The 14,391-nt window shown below is 43.5% G+C and overlaps 1 protein-coding gene across 3 annotated transcripts in view; it reads right to left on the reverse strand.

Moving 5' to 3' along the window:
* MIA3 (MIA SH3 domain ER export factor 3) overlaps window positions 1–14,391 on the reverse strand; it is a 132,830-nt gene that overhangs the window by 53,377 nt on the left and 65,062 nt on the right. For 2 of the 3 annotated variants that reach the window (XM_040351409.1, XM_040351407.1), the window contains 2 exons: window positions 7,720–7,851; window positions 3,151–3,282 (listed from right to left, as the gene is read on the reverse strand). In XM_040351409.1, the coding sequence (XP_040207343.1) occupies window positions 3,151–3,282; window positions 7,720–7,851 (264 nt within the window). The remainder of the gene's footprint in view (window positions 1–3,150; window positions 3,283–7,719; window positions 7,852–14,391) is intronic. The other variant, XM_040351408.1, reaches the window with a different exon arrangement.

Genomic DNA, 14,391 nt, shown 5'->3' on the forward strand with positions numbered 1-14,391 from the left:
TGTACCTGAGAGCAAAATAGAAAGACTAAACTTGAAATGAGAGGACATTGTGCATTCTTTAATCAGAATTCCAGACAAACAGATTTTTTTTTTTAAGAGTGCTTTGTATTCAGTAAACAAAAAAAAATCCAAGGCTTTTTGTGAATTGACGAGGGGAAGAGAAGAGCGACTGACACAATCTCAGTTTTGTACACTTAGCTGGAACTGTCAGTTGCAACACTGACTGAAGAAGAACTGGAGAAAAGCACCGACTTGCATTTTACAGTTACAACGCATTTGTCATTTTTACCCTAAGCAGCAACATTGGATCACCATTAAAGGCAGCTAATTTTAATAGAGCGAATTAAAAGAAGAAAAAAAAAAAAACTCCTGGAATTCCACTTTAACCACTTCAATACCAGGCACTTACGCACCTTCCTGCCCAAGCCAATTTTCAGCGCTGTCACAATTTGAATGACAATTGCGCGGTCATGCAACACTGTGCCCAAACAAATTTTTTATCATTTTTTTTCCTTCAATGACGGGCACTGATATGGCTGCACTGACTGGCACTGATGGTCACCGATAGGTGGCACTGAGGGACACCGATTACTGGTGGGTGGCATCACTGTATTTACTACTGTACTATTATGGTGCCCAACAGTGCCCATTTGTGGGCACTGATTGGCATATTTTTGGCATGTTTTGTAACATGTGGATGTAGCTGGCCATCCACATGTTGAAGGCTTCCCTGGTGGTCCAGTGTGGGCATCCGAGGGGGGGGCTGTGCTGATGAATAGTCAGCGCAAACCCCCCGTGAAGAGAGCCGCTGATCGTCTCTCCTCTATTCGTGTCTGTCAGACAAGAGTGAGGAAGAGCCGATCAACGGCTCTTCCTGTTTACATTGTGATCAGCCATGATTGGGCACGGCTGATCACATGGTAAAGAGCCTTCGTCGGAGGCTCTTTACCGAGATTGGTGTAGCGGTGTGTCAGACTGACACACCGCACCACTGATCGCCGCAATGTGCAGCGGCTGTTATCCTGCAGGACGTCAATAGACGTCCAGTCAGGATAACAGAATCACTTCCCGGATGTCAATATGCTATTGACCGGGCGGTAAGTGGTTAAAAAACAAACACTGTTTTAAAAAAAAAAACACTAAAAAATTATAGTGGGATCTGCACTCTGTCATGTGACAGTCCCCATAAGATGTTATTCTATTGTCCATGACAACTGAGATTTGCTCAGAATATTATATATACTGCATAACAATAAACACTCACTGGCCACTTTATTAGGTACACCTGTTCAATTGCTTGGTAACACAAACTGCTACCTAGCCAATCACATGGCAGCAACTCGTGGCTGATGGTAGTGCAACAGTGTGGGGGATATTTTCCTGGCACACTTTGGGTCCCTTAGTACCAATTTGAACATCGTTTAGATGTCACCTTAGTATTGATGCTGACCATGTCCTTCCCTTTATGACTACAGTGTAGACATCTTCTGATGGCTCCTTCTAGCAGGATAATGCACCATGTCACAAAGATCAAATCATCTCACCACTGGTTTCCTGAACAGGACAATGAGGTCCCCGTACTCCAATGGCCTCCACAGTCACCAGATCTCCATCCAATAGAGCACCTTTGGGATGTGGTGGAACGAGATATTCACATCATGTTTCTGCAGCCGACAAATCTGCAGCAACTGTGTGATGCTATCATGTCAATATGGACCAAAATCTCTGAGGAATGTTTTCAACACCTTGTTTTATCTATGCAAGGTGTACCTAATAAAGTAGCAGGCGAGTGTATATTTACAGTACATATATATATATATATATATATATATATATATATATATATATATTACGAAAGGCAAACCCACTTTGCACTACAAGTGCAAAATGCTCTTGAAATTGCACTGAAAGTACACTTGGAAGTGCAGTCGCTGTAGATCCGAGGGGTAGATCTTTATCATCCAATCATGTGCAAGAAAAAAATGCTGTTTCTTATTTTCCTTGCATGTCCACCTCAGATCAACAGCGACTGCACTCCCATGTGCACTTTCAGTGCAATTTCAAGTGCACTTTGCACTTGTAGTGCAAAGTGAATTCGCCTTTAGTAAATAACCCCCATAGTGTAAGAGATCGATGAGCCCCACATTAAAAAACAAAAAAGGAAAGTCTGAATTTCTCATAAATGTAAACAAAACTGCTGTCCTCATTTCTTCAATCACATTGTAGAACATTAACTTAAAACGTGTTAGGTTGTTAGTGGCAGCCTGTAGTTTTTAGCAGAAGTAAAGGGTGACAGACTCTCAGGTTACAAGCTGGAGCGATGCTACTACTGCGAATATGCCGAGTGTGAACTATGATCTGAACTTCATGGGTACAGCAAGGTAATGTTACAAAAACGCAATCTCCCTAAAACCTGACTGCAGCAGAAGAGAGAATTGGCAGCAGAGAGGAAAATCTAAAAGGAAAAAAGTCACAAACTGGTGGAAGAAAGACAGAGAAAAAATTACAAAGAAAATGAGCAGAGGGGAGACGCAAATAACCAAAAATAAACATAAAATAATACAGTACAGAGGGGGAGATTTACTAAAACTGCTGCACACAGAATCTGATGCAGCTGTGCACAGTAACCAATCAGCTTCCAGGTTTTATTGTCAAAATGCAACTGAACAAGCTGAAGTTGGAAGAGGATTGGTTATTTCGCACAGCTGTACCAGATTCATAGTTTTATGAAATCCCCCAAGGTCCCAGCAGTACCGCTGGGACCTTGATGGGGACATACCCCGAAAGCTTGTCCTGAAAAAATTGTATGTTAGTGCAATAAAAAAAAAAGTATCATGGAAAGTACTCGGTTGTTTCTGTCACAAGTGAACTAATATTGTTAAAATCACCCCCCTGTCAGAACACAACAGCACAGCAGGGGAGATCTCTTTACCAACATCAGATCATTAGTACAGCGACCCTGACCAGAGCAGTCAGGTTTTTTGTTCAACCCACTTTGAAAAAAAAAAAAAAAAAAAAGAACTTGTGTACAAGGCTTTAACATGTTTTATCTAATAAGAAAGCCAACACTGCCTACATTTTTGGTAGTTTGTGTAAACTGGCTGAAGTCCAACTCTAGCTTTTGAGACCAGAAAAGGTTGAAAGACTCACCGAAAGACAGGTCCTCCAGAAAAGGATCATGATAGAGATCATTCCCACCAAGAGAGTAATGATGACAGCTTCCCACTGAACACCTAAGAAATCAGGACCGGGCTGCATGTCTTCCGGTAGAGCCGACATAAGCTGTAACAGAAAGCAGTCAATCAAATTTATGTGATCACAGAAAATAATACAATTCACAATAGGATCCAGGTCACACTAGTAACTTTGTAGCAGCTAAAAATGATTATAGCAATCTGTAGCTGGATACAGAAATGCTGCAATAGTTATCTGGGCAGCTACAATTCATGGTCATAACCGGTTAAATGAAATAACATGAGAGGCTACCCAGTCCTCATGCACACTGGGTTTGAAAAAAAGAAATATGCTTTTAAGGATTCTTAACTCTTCTTTTTAGCCTCTTAAATGCCCCTCTATGTTAGACTGTGTGGCCCTGCACACAGGAATTTACAGGCATATTAGAAGAAATGTTTAGATCAGGGGTCTCCAAACATTCTAAACAAAGGGCCGGTTTATTGTCCTTCAGACTCTTGGAGGGCCGGACTTTGTCCAGCAGGAGTAGAAATTTTCCTGGCATCATTGTTAGTGAACATCTGGTATTAGGGGGAGGAAAAGTGCCCCATTGCTGGTATCATAGGGAGTAATAGTGCTCTATTAGTTGTGTCAGTGGGAGAAATGCTGCTCCATTGTCGGTGTCAGATGGCAGAATAGTGTCCCATATCAGTGGGAGGGATAGTGCCCCAAGGGCCGGATAAAGGCAAGTAAAGGGCCACATCCAGCCCTCAGGCCGCAGTTTGGAGACCACTGGTTTAGATGCTGAAAACAAAAAAACAACAACACATGAATGACAGTATGGCAAGCGATATTGTCACAGGATTCTAAAAGCTCAATTTGCACATTATATAAGGAAATCCAATATAATATGATTTTTCATCGGTATCTGATCCCGAACCTACTCCACTCCACGGACATATATCCCTCTGCTGACGGCCGCTGTTGGCAATGTAGAAACGAGTTGGGAACACTATACCCTATATAGTATATTGGTCCTGTCCAATACACACATCCTATTTGGGGGGGCGGAGTCCACACTCTTATCCATTCTTTCTTTGAATCCAGAATCCCCTTTAACCCTAAACATTTCCTCTTGGGACTCCTCCCGCCAACATTTTCTAAACTCTCTGGAAAAATTATTAACTCATGTGTTAACAACAACAAAGGGGTTTGGTAGTGCTTAGATGGAAAAAACAAAACAAAAAACTGGAACCCCCTTCCCTGGTTGAGTTGCATGCGAGGGTCCAGGATGTAAAGAGGATGGATCATCTCACAGCTTCCTTGAATAACTCATCAGAGGAGTACAACTGAATCTGGAAACCATGGGATCTTTTGGATATCCCACGCACTTGATTTTCCCTCAGTGGATCCAGAACTGAATCTGGGGTGGGACACACAGGGGTGACCAGATCCGAGGTCAGTAGGGGGCTATGATAGTTGGGCGCTCTCTTTCTGCCGCTATATTCTGTTTCTTTTCCTCTGTACCTTTTTGTTTTACATTCACAACTAGTTTAGGGCTTCTCTCTATGTAGCGGAGTACTTGGTGCAGATTTACAGTGACACCTACACGGTCTCTAGTTTTCTCAATTCTTCAGGGACTAAACTCATTATTCTGTTAAACTCGTGTGTTTAAAGCAGAGTTTCACCCAAAAGTGGAACTTCCGCTTAAACCACTCCTTGCCCCCTTACATGCCACATTTGGATGCAATTTTTTTTTTTGGGGGGGGGGCTTCAGTAGGAGTGGGATTTCATATCGCCTACGGTGGCCCCTCCCTGTAGGCGATCGCCTGGGACACCTGACAGGTCCCCGACGATCGCCTGACCACTCAGAGCACAGCGACGCTCACGCATGCGCAGCGAGTGCCCGGCCGTGAAGCCAAAAGCTGTCACGGCCGGATGCCCACACTAGGAATGAAGGCGCCGGCCGGAGAGGAGCGGAGTTCCGGGTGGCAGCGTCGCTGGACCATGGAGTAGGCGAGTCTGTTTATTAAAAGGCAGCAGCTACACTTTTTGTAGCTGCTGACTTTTAATAAACATAAAAAAAGCCTGGAACTCCCCTTTAACTCTGCTACGTAGATTGTCCAACTTTTTCTCTGTTTTTGTATAGTATGTATGTCTATGTACCATAGCAAAGCAACTTCCTTTATTTTTCATAAACAGGTCTGTGTGTCCACATAGATGTTTGTAACTGTAACCTATGCACTCTTTTTTTTCTTTGTTGACTGAGAAATACCTGGTGATCCCGCTAGTCCCCCTGCATGTGCACACACAACATACAGCCTGCTCGCTACACAGCTATAGCAGTACACTGATCTTCCCAGTGAAGAGCTCTGTAGGGGAGCATGTCAGCAAGTATACTGGAGTACAGGCAGGCTGTGCTCCCAATTAGAATGTAAAGCTGAAAATTGGAGTGGGAACCTAGTTTTGACATGTTCTTCCTGTCCTTCTTCAGTCGCCTGGCCACCTAGGCAACTCCTTCTCTCCCCCTCCCTCTCAGCAATCTTCTGGGATATGTCACAGGTCCCAGAATATTGCCTGGCCACCAAAAGAGCGCAGCACGACTCTCGCATGCGTAGTGCGTGCCTGGCTGTGAAGCCGCAAACTGTCAGAGCCGGGTTCCCCTCCGTTGCAATGACGGCACCACGGAGAGGAGGGGGAGAGAAGCGAGGCTTCAGGTGCCCACATCGCTGGACCGTGGGACAGGTGAGTGTCTACTTATTAAAAGTCAGAAGCTACAAAAAGTGACGGACTTTTAATAAACTGAAAGACGAGTGGAACTCCGCTTTACGGTGAAAGTAAACTTCCATCTCTTGCTTTATACATATAGGTAAGGCAAGATATAGCTAGTGTAACCATCTCCTAAACTTGCACATTTTGGGAGATATTTACTGACATGCAGCCAGTGACATCACTGGCACATGTACCCTGAAGGAATGGCCACCCATGGAGTGACGTCATCACGGCTCCAGCCAGTCACAGAGCCGGAATCTGTGAACCCAGAAGCAAGGCGAGTGAAGATGAGAGCGCTGACATCTCGGCGTGTGAGGGCTTAATTTTAAGGCATATTAAATTTAACATAATGTGCACATACTAGCACATTATGACATTACCTTGCAGGTACAAAAAAATGTCCAGCAGTTTACAATCAAGGTGGAAGAAGTTCCCTGAAAACAGCCGACAGAATTCCTCTGTCCAATGCTTTTCCTTATCAACTCAGCTGACAACAAAAATAAGGCAAACACAATTGTAATAAGGCATGCAGTAACATCAATAAAGACAACTCCCCCTTTTGTCTCACTAAAGGCCCATTTCACACTGGGGCGGGGGCAGCGTCGGCTATTTTTAGCGGCGCTTTACCGCCAATTTCGCAGCGCTATTCGGCTGCTATCGGGGCAGTTTTACCCCCTCTAGGGGCTGAGAAAGGGTTAAAAACCACTGCAAAGCGCCTCTGCAGAGGCGCTTTGCCAGCGGTATAGCCGCGGTGCCCCACTGATTTCAATGGGCAGGAGCGGTGGAGAAACAGCAGTATACACACCGCTCCAATGATGCTGCTAGCAGGACTTTTTTTACCGCCAGCCCCTCTGGGCTTTCACACTGGAGAGACAGCAGCGGCTGTTTCAGGTCGGTTTGCAGGCGCTATTTTTAACGTTATAGCGCCTGCAAACTGACCCAGTGTGAAAGGGGTCTAAAAGGTAAACAAGATTAACGGAGAGAAGGAGGTCAGCCTTATCAATAATGAAGGCTTCACATACAGCAGTGTAGTCTTCCAGTTGTTAGGAAATCCTTTTAAAGTGGAGGTCCGGGGAAAATAAATAAATAAATTAAAAGCCAGCAGCTACACTTACTGCAGCTGCTGGCTTTTAATAAATGGACACTTACCTGTCCTGGAGTCCAGCGATGTCGGCAGTAAGGTTCCCGATGTGAAGCCGAAAGGCTACACTGCCACCGCCATTGCGGGTAAGGGAGGGGGCCCCGCGGTGACGTCACTGCCGCGTCGCGGCCGGACTCCCAGAAGTGGGAAAAGAAACCTGTCAAAGACAGGTATCCTGTCCCCCCGAAATGTGCCAATTGTGGCACTTGGGAAATCCAATGAGCGGAAGTTCCACTTTAGGGTGGAGCTCCGCTTTAATGAATAGAATATATATAGCTTTCTTGATACACCCCCCATGGAAAATGAGTTCATTTTCAGCAATTACCTCTCTTTATCCATTAAGCCGACTATATAAATCAATACTACACACCCAAGTGGCACAGATTTACCAGCTCATATCAGCAGACTAGGCTAAACACAGCTGATAACAAAGCAATTGAATCCATTAGCTAAAACAACAGAGAAGGACAATGGAGGCACTGAATTTCCTATAATCCCAGATAATGCCCCATACTAACGATTCAGGACAATGGAGGCACTGAATTTCCTATAATCCCAGATAATGCCCCATACTAACGATTCAGGAAAACTTCATGTATACCAGCAGTTGCAGATTCATATCAGTATATACTAACCTGGAGAAGTCTGGAGATCAGAAGGCTGTATAAGGTGGGGAGGGTCCCCAGAACGGCTGGGTCTGCTCCCACTCCCAATGAGGAGGAGGAGGAAGATAGAGGGTCCGTTTGTTCCATTTCATCCATTTCCACCTGGATAAGTGATGGCCAGTCACAGACCAACACAGGTTACACATTACTTCTCTAATGACATATGAAGGTAACAGAAACACTGCACACACAAGACACACCGAGGGGCATTTCTAAACTCACACATACGGAAAATAAGGCAGTTTCTGCATTTTACAAAATTGTATTTATATAGGAGTTAATTTTTCTTACACTGTGTTAAGCTGCCACCTCAAGGGCAGGTGGGTGTAAATCTTGCTCTGTATAAGCAGTTGTCTGCAATCTGCACTGTAGAGGGTAGAGAAGGATATTCCTGCAGACCAGGGCTTGGGAGGTGTCAGGGACTCTCTAGATGTGAATTCAGCTTTCTATAAATGCCTGTCTAAAATAACATAGGAAGGCCAAGGTTTATATAAATATATGCAAGGGGCTCCCTTCTTCCAGTAGTTTGTGACTTGCTTCTCAAAATTAGAGCTATATAGAAATAATTTGTGGCTCCCGACACTTGCATGTGTTGCAGACAAGGGTCCCCCCTGCTAATTGCTGTGGCAGTTCTAAAATAAAGGCATTGTCCATTCCTAAGTGATAGCTGGTTTCAGCTTCAAATAGATAATAACTTAAGTAGTGAAGTTTTGCTTTCTATGTTTTACTGCCTAAGCATAGAAAAAAAAGAACTCAATCAGATTTGGGGTGAAATTTAGTAATATCACTACTGCTGTTTACTGTTCTTGCTGGGGAGGAAGCTGTACCTAGAGAACTGCAGTTTAACCACTTCAGCCCCGGAAGGTTTCACCCCCCCCTTCATGACCAGGTCATTTTTTGTGTTAATTTAACTGACAATTGTGTGGTCAAGCGAATCTGTACCCAAATAAAATGGATGTTCTTTTTTTCCCCACAAATAGAGCTTTCTTTTAGTGGTATTTGATACAATATTTTAACTTTCTACTATAAAACATATCCAATGAAAAAAAAAAAAAAAAAAAAAAAAAAATCGAATTTCTTCATCAATCTAGGCCAATATTCTGCTACATATTTTGGGTAACAAAAATCCCAATAAGTGTATATTGATTGGTTTGCGAAAAAGTTATAGTCTACAAATGATGGGATATTTTTTTCGATTGCCACATTGCAACGGACAAATCGGACACCTAACTGACACTTTTTTGGGGACCAGTGACACAAATTCAATGATCAGGGCTAAAAATATGCACTGTTACTGTACGAATTACACTGGCAGCATAGGGGTTAACACTAGGGGTGATTAAAGGGTTAAGTGTGTCCCTAGGGGGTGCTTACTAACTGTGGGGGGTTGTCCAGACCGGGAGAACACAGAGATCAATGTTTCTGCTTAGCAGGAACACAAGATCTCCATGTTCTCCCCTGTCAGAATGGCAATCTTCCTTTTTTACATAGGCAGATTGGCGTTCTTCCTCTCTGGGGGAATGATTGCGGGTAGCCGGCAGACATTGCTTCTGCAGGACCCACTGATTGGCTCCCCCTCTGTCCAATCAGAGTGTGTCCCCAGAGGCTACTGCATGAAGCGACATACAGGTACATAGTTTTACTGCAGCAAGGTGGCCGGCTGCGCAAATGTGCGGAAGGTAGTTCTGAAGTGGTTAAAGGATAAGTTCACCTTTTAAAAAAAAATAAAAATAGATGCACATTATTTTGCAGGTAAAAATTTTCATTCATTATTTTTTTTACTAGGAGTCTGGAAAGCATTGCAACTGCGATCAGCAGATCACGGGTGCAAAGTGTAAGCTGTCTGCTCGTACCTCATACAGGCAGCCAGTTACACACTGACAGGAAGAATCAATGAACCACCTAGAGAGCTTAACAGCGCCCTGGTAGCTCATTGAGCGTTACAAGCCGACAGCCCCAAAGAATGCAGGTACTCATAGTTAATTTATTCACAGAACTCTGTGAATGAATGACACAGCCATGTGGGCGGAGCCACGCACGGCCGCGCACCTTTCAAATAGTGACAGCAGGTACGACAAGAACAAGCGGTCAGTTTTTTAAATCATGGCCGCCCACTGCGTCATTTATACTAACATTCTTTGGGGACGTCGGCTTGTAGTTCTCAATGAACTACCACGGCACTGTGGAGTGAGATATGCGGGCAGACAGATACACTGACAGATCTGCAGAAGACCTGCATATGGAAACAGTGATCTGCTGATTGCAGGTACAATGCTGTACAGGCTCAAAATAAAAATGCACATTTTTTTCCCCTGTAAAAAATTGTGCATTCGTTTTTTTTTTTCTTTTAAAGTGAATTTATTCTTTAAAATGAAACTGTGACCATCCTGCAAAGTAGACTGCAGACAGAAGGGGGGAACCTTTCCTGAAAGAAGCTGCCTTGACTACCAGTACAGGTCTGACCTAGAAAGCGGAAGAAACTCAAACTCCTTTCAGCCGCTAAACACTGAGCTCTTCACAAAGTAACAGCGAGCCCTGCTGAGCCAATCCCAGCATCCTGGTCACTTTTCAGCTTTAAAGGAGATGTTCACCTTTCTGAACATGTTACACCCATATTTAGGATGTAACCTGTTCAGCATCAGTCACCGATGTACAGGCAGAAAGCTTACACTGACAGTCTGTCATGGATGGGTGAGTTTGGGGTGGAGGAACTTGACTGGCCTGCACCTCAATCCGATAGAACCCCTTTGGGATGAATTAGAGTGGAGACTGCGAGCCAGGCCTTCTCGTCCAACATCAGTGCCTGACCTCAGAAATGCCCTTCTGGAAGAATGGTCAAACATTCCCATAGACACGCTTCTAAACCTTGTGGACGGCCTTCCTAGAAGAGTTGAAGCTGTTATAGTTGCAAAGGGAGGGCCAACTCAATATTGAACCCTACGGACTAAGCCTAGGTTCACACTGCTGCGAATTCAAAATCGCGGTAAAATGCGCGATTTTACCGCGATTTCGCGGCTGCGATTTTGTCGCGATTTCGGACGCAATTTAATGTAAATCGCGGCCCGAAATCGCAAAAAGTAGTACAGGAACTACTTTTTGAAATCGCAGATGCGGCTTCGCACTGATTAGGACAGTGCCATTGCCGACAATTGCCGCCGATTTGAGATGCGATTTGACATGTCAAATCGCATCTCAAATCGTTCCAAATCGTACCCAGTGTGAACCAGGGCTAAGACTGGGATGCCATTAAAAAATAGTAAGGCAAATTCAGAAAGAGATACGACGGTGTATCTCCTGATACGCCGTCGTATCTCTGAGTTCTGCCGGTCGTATCTATGCGCCTGAATCTAGCCCCTTGTGTGTATTTCTATAGTGTAGAAAAGTTGCTGGAAAGTGTGCAATGATGGTTTAAATAAAACACATTAACATAAAAATGATGTAGAATGCAGAAATGACCTGAAGAAAGATTTATAAATGCCCAGCCACATGCGGTCCACCCAACACTAAACATACACACTCTGCCCAACAAATCATTCTTACTAAAAGGTGACCACCCAGGGCTAGTATTACAGAGCCAAGCTTAGAAATACATCTCATACAGCGTCACATGGGAGGATAGAAGACAGTCAGTCGGGTTCTCCACTCATGTCATGTCAAGAAAACTGTAATGTGAATGTAAGAAGAGTACAGCATAGATTTTTTACTTATCCTTGAACTATGAAAGTTCCAGAGCCATTTCCACATTTCAGGGAAAGGCCTGTTGATTTTGTAATACCCGTCACTGCTTATGATACAAAGCATTATACACCATATTGAGTATCTTCATTACTTTTTTTTTTATCACATTTAGCCCCCATTCACACCTAGGCGTTTTGTCGCCTGTAGTGTGACGCCGCTGCCGCCAGAGGGATGAAAACACATGTCCCTCTATGGAGATGGTTCACATCTCCACGCCGAACGCCGGACGCCTGCCGCCTGAAAAATGGTCCCGGACCTTTTTTTCAGGCGGCTTTCGGCGTTCGGCTAGGAGATGGGAACCATCTCCATAGAGGGTGTAATCTTGGGGCACATCTAGGCGGACAATACCGGCGTTTTGTCGCCGCAAATCACGGTACAAAACGCCGCTATTTGTACCGCGATTTGCGGCGACAAAACGCCGCAAATTTGTCTGCCTAGGTGTGAATGGGCACTTAACCTTTTTTACACAAGCCCAGCTGACCAGTAAAAGTGACAATGTCAGGGACATAACCTAGCCAAGTGTGCTTGAGCACCTCCATACTGCATATCGTGATGTATAGTCGGGGAGGAGGACGTGTATTTCTGTGTTGTTTATAAATGGCACTTCCAAAAAACATAAGCAGCCAGTGGGCCCATGAATGGATGTGATCTGAGTTATTAAACAGCCCAGATCATAGTCACAATGAAAAGAGCCAATCAGAGTGGCTCTGTACCTTGTTGGTCACAATGAATCAACCACAGACATTACAAGTGTAAACACTACTAGTGTTCACAAATATTCACAATCAAGGTGGGGGGGAGAGGGGGGTCTCACAGAGCAACTGAAAACCAATGATGATGGGATCATTATTTATTAATGAGGGGGTGTTTAAAGCGCCAATGACGACTAATGATTGTGTGATCTTTTTTTAAACTCATTCAAACTATTACAACAATGAAAACTGAACAATGGTCTGGTAATAAAGGGGAACACACAGGCTACTGCTTAGGAGATTTGTCTCAATTTACAAAGTAAATACACCAGTATAAGGATATTTTACATGAAAAAAATGTGTCATGTGACTGTAAGAGAAGTACAGTCACATGACTAGATTAGAGCACCTTATCCTTGTGTTAAAGCTTTGTGAATTGAGCCCATTGTCACTTTTCTCATTCAGGATAAAGTGACAGTGTCTGTGTAAAGCTGCTCCTCCCCGACAACTTTATACTCACCTCTCCAGCAACCTCCCGCTGCTCCTTCCCCATCTCAGCCACCCAAATGCCTCGTGTCAGCTGGTGTTGGAGCCTACTGATGTCACCACCTTTAAATGTGACAGTGCTCAGGCCCAGAAATTGTCTGCTAGGACCAATTACTACATCATGGTAAGAGGTTATGTGCTCTCCCATGCCTAAAAATACCATAAGTAGGGATCACTGGAAAAGTACAATGGACAAGTGGGTGTCCTTACACAGAATGAGCATGGTGAGCCTAAATGAGCAAAGTTGGTGTTTCTTTAAGAGAAATCTTCCCAAAAAAAAAGGGATAGTAATAAAAACCTGACAGCAGCTCTAACCCTTCCATTCTCTATTCAGGGTGTTTTTTGGCTTCGATTATCCTTCATTTCTTTCATCAAATGCACCTAGACTCTAACTTTACTTGATGTGGATTTCTACATGCCACATCAACATTAGTAAGCATTTTCTCACAGTTTCCTGTTCTTGCCACGTATTTCTCATCATCTTCTTTGTCAAATATTTACTTTCTTTCTGCAACTGCAAACCACTCACTAAGGCCAAATCACTGCTGCATGGTGGTAATTCACAGAAGAGCGCAGAGAAACTCCAATTCTCAGACCAGATTACATTACATGCTTTTCAAAGCACAAAAAATTTTTTTTTACATTTTTTAACGTTTTCACAGCAGCGGTTTCTGGTTTTAGACGTTTTTTTCTACAGTCAATAAACTCTCCGTCATGTTATCCTATGTGTCCATGCACACATAGGCTGGTATCAGCAGTTTTTGGCTGGGGTGTTTTTATGGCTTATGAAAATAAAAAATAATGTGTTCAGATGCCGCGTACACACGACCGTTTTTCGGGTTGTAAAAAGACATTTTTTTTTTAATGTCATTAAAAACGATGGTGTGTGGGCTCCAGAGCATTTTTCATAACGTAAAAAAACTGGGCATTAAAAATTTAGAACATGCTCTAAATTTTCACGCCGTTTTTAACGTCGTCAAAAATGGTCATGTGTAGGCTTTAACGACGTGAAAAAAACACGCATGCTCAGAAGCAAGTAATGAGACGGGAGCGCTCGGTCTGGTAAAACTACTGTTCGTAATGGAGATAGCACATTCGTCACGCTGTAACAGACTGAAAAGCACGAAGACTGAAAAGCGCGAATCGTCTCTCACCAAACTTTTACCAACACAAAATCAGCAAAAGCAGCCCCAAGTGTGGCGCCATCCGAACAAAACTTCCCCTTTATAGTCCCGTTGCACGTGTTGTACGTCACCGCGCTTTGCTCGAGCATTTTTTTTCACGATCGTGTGTAGGCAAGGCCGGTTTAACAATCGGGTTGAAAAAAAACTTTGTTTTTTCTAGACCATTAGAAATGGTTGTGTGTACGTGGAATGAGAGTTGTTTTTCAGCAATTTTCAGCTGTAAAAACACGCTAATAAATGCCAATAAATGCTCAAGAATGCTGCTCATCAGCGGTTAACGCTTTTTATCCATAAAAAAAAAAAAAACGGTCATCGGTCGCTTTAACTGACAATTGCACAGCCGTGCGATGCTGTACCCAAACAACATTTATGTTCTTTTTTTCCCCACAAATAGAGCTTTCTTTTGGTGGTATTTGATCACCTCTGCCGATTATAATTTTTTCGCTATAAATAAAAGAAGAAGAGCGACAATTTTGAAAAAA

The sequence above is a fragment of the Rana temporaria genome, chromosome 4 (genome assembly GCF_905171775.1).
Source record: "Rana temporaria chromosome 4, aRanTem1.1, whole genome shotgun sequence".
Lineage (NCBI taxonomy): Eukaryota > Metazoa > Chordata > Amphibia > Anura > Ranidae > Rana > Rana temporaria.